The sequence below is a fragment of the Propithecus coquereli genome, unplaced genomic scaffold (genome assembly GCF_000956105.1).
Source record: "Propithecus coquereli isolate 6110/MARCELLA unplaced genomic scaffold, Pcoq_1.0 Scaffold108, whole genome shotgun sequence".
Taxonomy (NCBI): Eukaryota; Metazoa; Chordata; class Mammalia; order Primates; family Indriidae; genus Propithecus; species Propithecus coquereli.
In genome coordinates, this window is record NW_012134747.1 from 3398228 (window position 1) to 3404295 (window position 6068).

At 41.7% G+C, this 6068-nt stretch overlaps 1 protein-coding gene across 2 annotated transcripts in view; it reads right to left on the minus strand.

Moving 5' to 3' along the window:
* Positions 1-3773: 3773 nt before the first annotated feature.
* The window catches only part of SLC25A13 (solute carrier family 25 (aspartate/glutamate carrier), member 13), a 172535-nt gene continuing 170240 nt past the window's right edge, over positions 3774-6068 (minus strand). Inside the window, exons 16-18 of one of the 2 annotated variants that reach the window (XM_012647814.1) lie at positions 5381-5539; positions 5198-5288; positions 3774-4924 (exon numbers count right to left, since the gene is read on the minus strand). In XM_012647814.1, coding sequence (XP_012503268.1) covers positions 4738-4924; positions 5198-5288; positions 5381-5539 — 437 coding nt within the window. In that variant the 3' untranslated portion in view covers positions 3774-4737. The remainder of the gene's footprint in view (positions 4925-5197; positions 5289-5380; positions 5540-6068) is intronic. The other variant, XM_012647822.1, reaches the window with a different exon arrangement.

Genomic DNA, 6068 nt, shown 5'->3' on the forward strand with positions numbered 1-6068 from the left:
GCCCTGTCCAAAGCAGCGGTAGGCACTGGAGCCTTGGTGGCCAGACCAGTGTGCTGGGGGTGTGTCTGTGACCCAGGAGAAGTGAGGCTCAGACAAGCACAATTATTGTGTCTTCTTAATTTTCCTTCTAAAGTTATTTGAGGGGACTGTGGTTTTGCCTTCAGCAAAACCCCCTTAACAGCCGGGAATCTAAAAGCAAACAACATTATTTTATTAGGTTACCCCAGCAGATGAAAGCAGAGTGTTCCATTTGGACTCTTTTTGGAGTCAATTAATGCATTAGCTAAAAACAAACCCTCCTAAAAGAGAGTTCCCATCGTCTTCTGCAGCTTCTAAGGGAATGCCTGAGAAACAGAGAGAATGAGCTGTAAACAGGTAATACATTCATTGATAAGAAAAACTAATATAATAATACAGCTCAATCCTGATGTAAAACTCATCTCAAAGGATGTGATTTTTTTAAAGCTTTATTTTTAACAATGACCAGGGAATTTACATTTATCTTATAGTTTATGTGATAGTTCTTGACTCAAAGTACCCAACTAATTAAAACCAATTTTAAATACCTATAGTTGTTTTAATAAAAGATTTATTTATGACTTCTAAAATGAGCAATCAATACATAAGATTGTGATTGTTTTCAGTTATGGTTTTTAACATCGGCAGCAGAAAAGACCTGTAAAGTAGGAAAATAATGGAGATTGCTCATTGGGGGAAAAATACATTTCTCAAAAATCCATCCATCCATCTATCCTTCAAAATAATAACTAAGAGCCTACTAAGAGAATCAAAGACACAACCCCTACCCTCGTGGAGCCCAATCTGGACTTTCGAACTGAAGACTGCCGCTGCTTTAAAAGACAGAGGTGATGATGCCTCAGACTTTAGAATGAAGCAGGGCACCCCCTGTGGTCTTCACAACCCCACAGAACTCTTTGGGGAGGGTTCTTCCCCCACAGGTAAAACAAAAGGCGCACACCTCTTTGTGGGCAGGACATTTGTGGAAAGAACATTTCACTGCTTTTGACCAGGGAATGTGCCTTTGCAAAATCTTTGGAAAAATCCACATCCTGAAAGCGTTTGATTACCCCGAATTTAAAATGGGATTTTGCTCAGTGGCAAGGATGTAAATTCATCCCCGTAAGTCTGGCTTCTGCAGTAAAAGGCGTACGATGACGTTCAGGTATAGTTTATCTGGAAGATTGATAAAGGGGCCATAAGACAGGGTTCATCACATTCTGTTATTGGAGACTCTCTCCCTCTACCTGAAGAATTCCAGCATAACTTGCATTCTGAATACTTACTTAGAGGAGGTTACAGTTTCAGGCACAATTTGTTCCCGTTTTTTATTTCCGGCTCACTGTGCTATGTGCTGTTAAACATTTCCAGAAGACTGTCAAAATGTAAGCATCCTGAGGTTTACATAGGCCACACCATTAAATAACATATAAGCACAAAATTTTAAACATTGTTTTCCAGCAATGGTAAATATTTTAGCTAAGTAAAAACTGAAGCTTGAGATGCAATAAGCATTTAAATGACTTCTTTCTGCGCCAGAAATCTTATTTTCTCCTGTGCGCCCCTGGCTGCTGGGATTAAGGCAACCCCAGGGAGCTCAGCAAATGGTTGTGGGTTATGAGGTGTAGCAGGAGCTTGGCGACAGCGTGCCACCCAGCCTCAAGAAACCCAGCCACGACTGGAACCCAAGGATCAGTGTGTTCACTTTGTGGTCAGCTTCACATTTTTTCCCCTCCTTGGAAAAAAAAGCTGCTATGAAAGTCAGGCCCCTCTCCCAGCCCCCCAAGTAATCACGAGGTGGACCAAGAACAGAGCGGAAAGACAGAGCGGGTTGGCAGAGCAGGGGAGCCTGGCCCCCTGGGATGGGCGGGCAGTTACCACCTTCAGTTCCTCAGCCTTTCGGAGGGAAGTGACCCACACACAGCACCGGCACAGACAGCAGCCACTCCACTGTGGAGAATGACAACGATGATGACAACAGATTGTGCTGTCACTTCAGGAAGAAGGGAAACCCAGAGCAAATTTTACAGTGGTTTTCACCACAGTGATTGCAGTCCTAGTCAAGGCATGTCACAGGCATGCCACCCACTGAGCAGAACTCGGATGGAAATTAGGCTTCCTTCAAAGTCTCCCAAGTCACTGCCTATCCCCAAACAGAATAAGCCAAGGATTTTAAGGAAACACAGACGTGCGGTCCTATCTCCACTGGCTTCCCGGAGTCTCTGGTTTCTTATTCACTAAACAGAATCACCCCTCAGCTACTGGTACTTCTGTGTGAAGCCAGCATAGATGCTCTCCCATCAAATTCAACAGCTCTTAAAGAAGCAGGCAGGGCAATGCATCATTTATGACTGCAGTCTCCAGTCCCCAATCCCCTGGGCCATGGACCAGTACTGGTCCGTGGGCTGTCAGGAACTGGGCCGCACAGCAGGAGGTGATCAGTGGGTGAGCGAGGGAAGCTTCACCTGTATTTATAGTTGCTCCCCACCGCAGGCATCACTGCCTGCGCTCCGCCTCCTGTCAGATCAGTCCCTGGCTCCCATCACCCCCAGATGGGACCATCTAGTTGCAGGAAAACAAGCTCAGGGCTCCCACTGATTCTGCATTACGGTGAGTTGTATAATTATTTCATTATATATTACAATGTAATAACAATAGAAATAAAGTGCACAATAAATGTAATGCGCTTGAATCGTCCTGAAACCATCCCCCATTCCTCACCAATCCAGTCCATGAAAAAATTATCTTTCATGAAACCGGTCCCTGGTGCCAAAAAAGTTGGGGACCACTGATGAGATCTGGGGTCAGTGCTCTTACCATGAAAATCTGATCTTCCATAAAATTTTAAGCAAGTGAAGAAAAGGAATGCAGAGATTTAAGGACTTTCCTCCATATTCAAAAGACCAAAGCTGGAGTGCTTTGTAATTATAACATCTGAAACATATTTGGAGTTTCATGACCAGTCTTTGGGATTAAAATATATTTATCACTTATCATACTGAATGGGGGAAGGGTTTCCCCTTTGGTTTTATCAAAGGGACATGGAAGTGACCAGTCTATATATTTGTCCTACTTGTGGTGAAGATGACAAAGCTCTTCACTCCAAAAAACAAACAAAAAATAAGACACATGTGGTGTTGATTCTTTCCAATTTTAAACTATAACTCTGAACATCAGCCAGTTGGTCTACGGCAACAGAGATTGAAACGTGGTTGTCTGCTATGGAGGGAAACTTTGGGGGCTTGGAATGTTCATACAGACTGCCATGTTTCGTAGCCTCTTTGGGAGCATGATCACAGTCTGTGAAGAATAGCCCTAAATTCTGTTCAACACTTCTTTCCCCAAATCATTATAGTGCTAGCCAAACAACAGCAAATGTCAGATATAGTGGTATATGGGTTTGGTATAAGCAGGAGTCACGTTAGAAAATACAACTGCAATTTCATACCAGTTTTCATGTCCAACTTCCACTGAAAGTTTATATGACTTTAATCATCATGATAAGAAATTGCCAAATGAGCTGGGGATGACTAGAACAAAAGTGTCAGTCTGCTAGTGTTTGTTTATCTAGGGTTTAATGTAGTTTCTCTTACTCACTCTGAACCATGAAAATGAGGGAACACATTATTTGAAAGACCATGAGGATGTATCTATGCCAGTATGAATAAAAGCCCCCTCAAAACACAACATATAGTCCAATAATAACAATTATTGTAGTCATCACATGACATGCACAAGAGCAAACAATTCAATAGCTTTAAAAATAGTTTATTTCCACCTTCACAAACACATGAGCCTCTGACCGTTCTGCAAGGCACCACAAATTAAATAAAAACTTATATTAGAATATATTCTTCTTACATGATTCAAGATAAAGTGGATTTTAAAAGCAAATGGGTGCCAATTATAGGGGATGGCAGGATTAGGGCAGGTAGCAGCAATAGGGTGCATGCATTTTCTACAGTGTTTATTGAAATAGGCAATAATCAGTACGTGTGCATTATATGAGTGGTTATACAAAATTAGCATTTCCAAGAGGGGAGCTGCATTTCAGTTTCTCTATGTGATAAAATGCCAAACGCACTTCCCTAAAGTGCAAAGACTTTTTACTAGTAGTCCTGGTACCAGTAACAGAATATGATTACTAAACATCTCCAATGTGGTTTTCATTACAAAGAAACGTGTTTCACATAAAAGCTTCATAATATAATCCAGAGACAGAATTTGTGCATGCTTAAAATGTGAAGCCAGGCTGGCTATTTCTGATATATATTTTTTTCATTTCTTCCAGTGTTTTTTATTTTTATAAATATGCACCCAGTTTCATACCAATTTAAACACACATGAAACACTTTGCTCTGAGCACCGTGACTGCCTTTTAATAGCCTTTGGGACTATAATCCTACTACAAGGAAGAGAGTCTTAATTTCTATTCTGACTTGCTCCTTCCCCAAATCATGTTAGTGTTGACCAAATCCAAAAATTGTCAGATACAAACAAAGGTTTCTGGGCAGAGACCCAAAGAATAATTATGAATAATTTCACAATGATCTGGTTAAGAAAACACATAGAAAATGAATGATTTCATGTTATAAAAAGCTTTGACTTGAATTTAAACGAGATGGACGTGAAAGGAATGAAGCCTTGCTTCCCTCTGAGGCGGGGCGTCCTTTGCCACAGTACCAACAAATGGACGGCCATCTCCCGGGGCCGGTCCTCCTATGGGCCCTCGCTGATGACTTTTGAGGTAGACGCTGATGGCTTGAAGAGAGGTAGGTAAAGTCCAAATTTGTTTTCAATCCCTGCAAATGTGGCAACTGCCAGTTTGTATCCCCCGACGTGATCAGGATTCGGGGCAGGCAGGGTGATCCTGGATTTAGGAACTGGCTCAGATCCCACAGGTTTTCTAAAAGAAGAGAAAACAGAGTAAGAATCTGAGTTTTTTGTTGTATTGTTTTTTTTAAACTTGGTAAAAATAACATTCAAAAACTATTAAAATAGGCGATATAAAGGAGTTGCCGCATTCTAGTCAGTTGTATCTTACCTTTTGAAAAGACTTTGCTAACGTGATTTCAACATTTTCCCAAATCTTTTCTACTTCCTCGCAGGGATAGAGACTGATGATGTACTTTTCTCAATGACAAAAGAGCATTAGAAGCAGATTTAGTGTGATACTTACACTCCTCCAAAATCAATGTAGAACCACCGCTGTAGCAACTCGTAAGTCAACAAAGTTACACCAAACTGGGGTGAGGATCGAAATACACGAGCTTAAAAAAATGGGGAAATAATAGACATAATTAGATTTTTATAAAATTTACCTGATACCAAAAGGTTAGCTAAGAACAAATTATTTCCACACCTCCAGCTCCTTTCCAGAGAGCTTTTGGGCCTTCTTCCCGAAGGATCTTTCTGAAACAGTCTATCACTCCGCTGTAAGTGGTTTGGCCGGCCCGGGCAGCCACCTGTAATCTCGTCTTGATAACATCAGCAGGGGTCACTAAAGATGCTGCAGGCATACCTGCAGGAGAGACACAACACCCTCGAGTCTGCTCACCTTTTCACTATATAAAAATAACTGTGCTTTGAACTGCTGGCCGTGGAAAGAAAGTTAAGAATCCGATGTGATAAAATGCCTATTTCGCTGTCCTCTCTGGGAAGCACAACTGTGACCATCCCGTCTGCAGGGATGGCGGTGCCTACGCACCTCCCCTCCCGACACACGCTTCCCTTCTCCCAAATCACCCCGCCTCATGTGTTACGTTTCTAGTCTTAAAATTATACTTAAATAGTTTTAAGGAATTATTTATCAATAACATTACTTCGAGTGGGAGAAAGTTTTTTTTTTTTTTTTGCTTTCCTGTTGAAATCAAGACCTTGCAAAGTTATTAGGTCCGATTTTTCAGAGGCGAAGCTTGTTAGGTGTTTCCTCTTCATGGTTTTCTGCAGCTGACGGCAGTCACAGGAGGTGCCTTCTCTCACATATTCATCCACCCCCTCCTCCCAGACCCTTACCTCTCCAGTTACACCAGAAAAAGACTTTACTGATA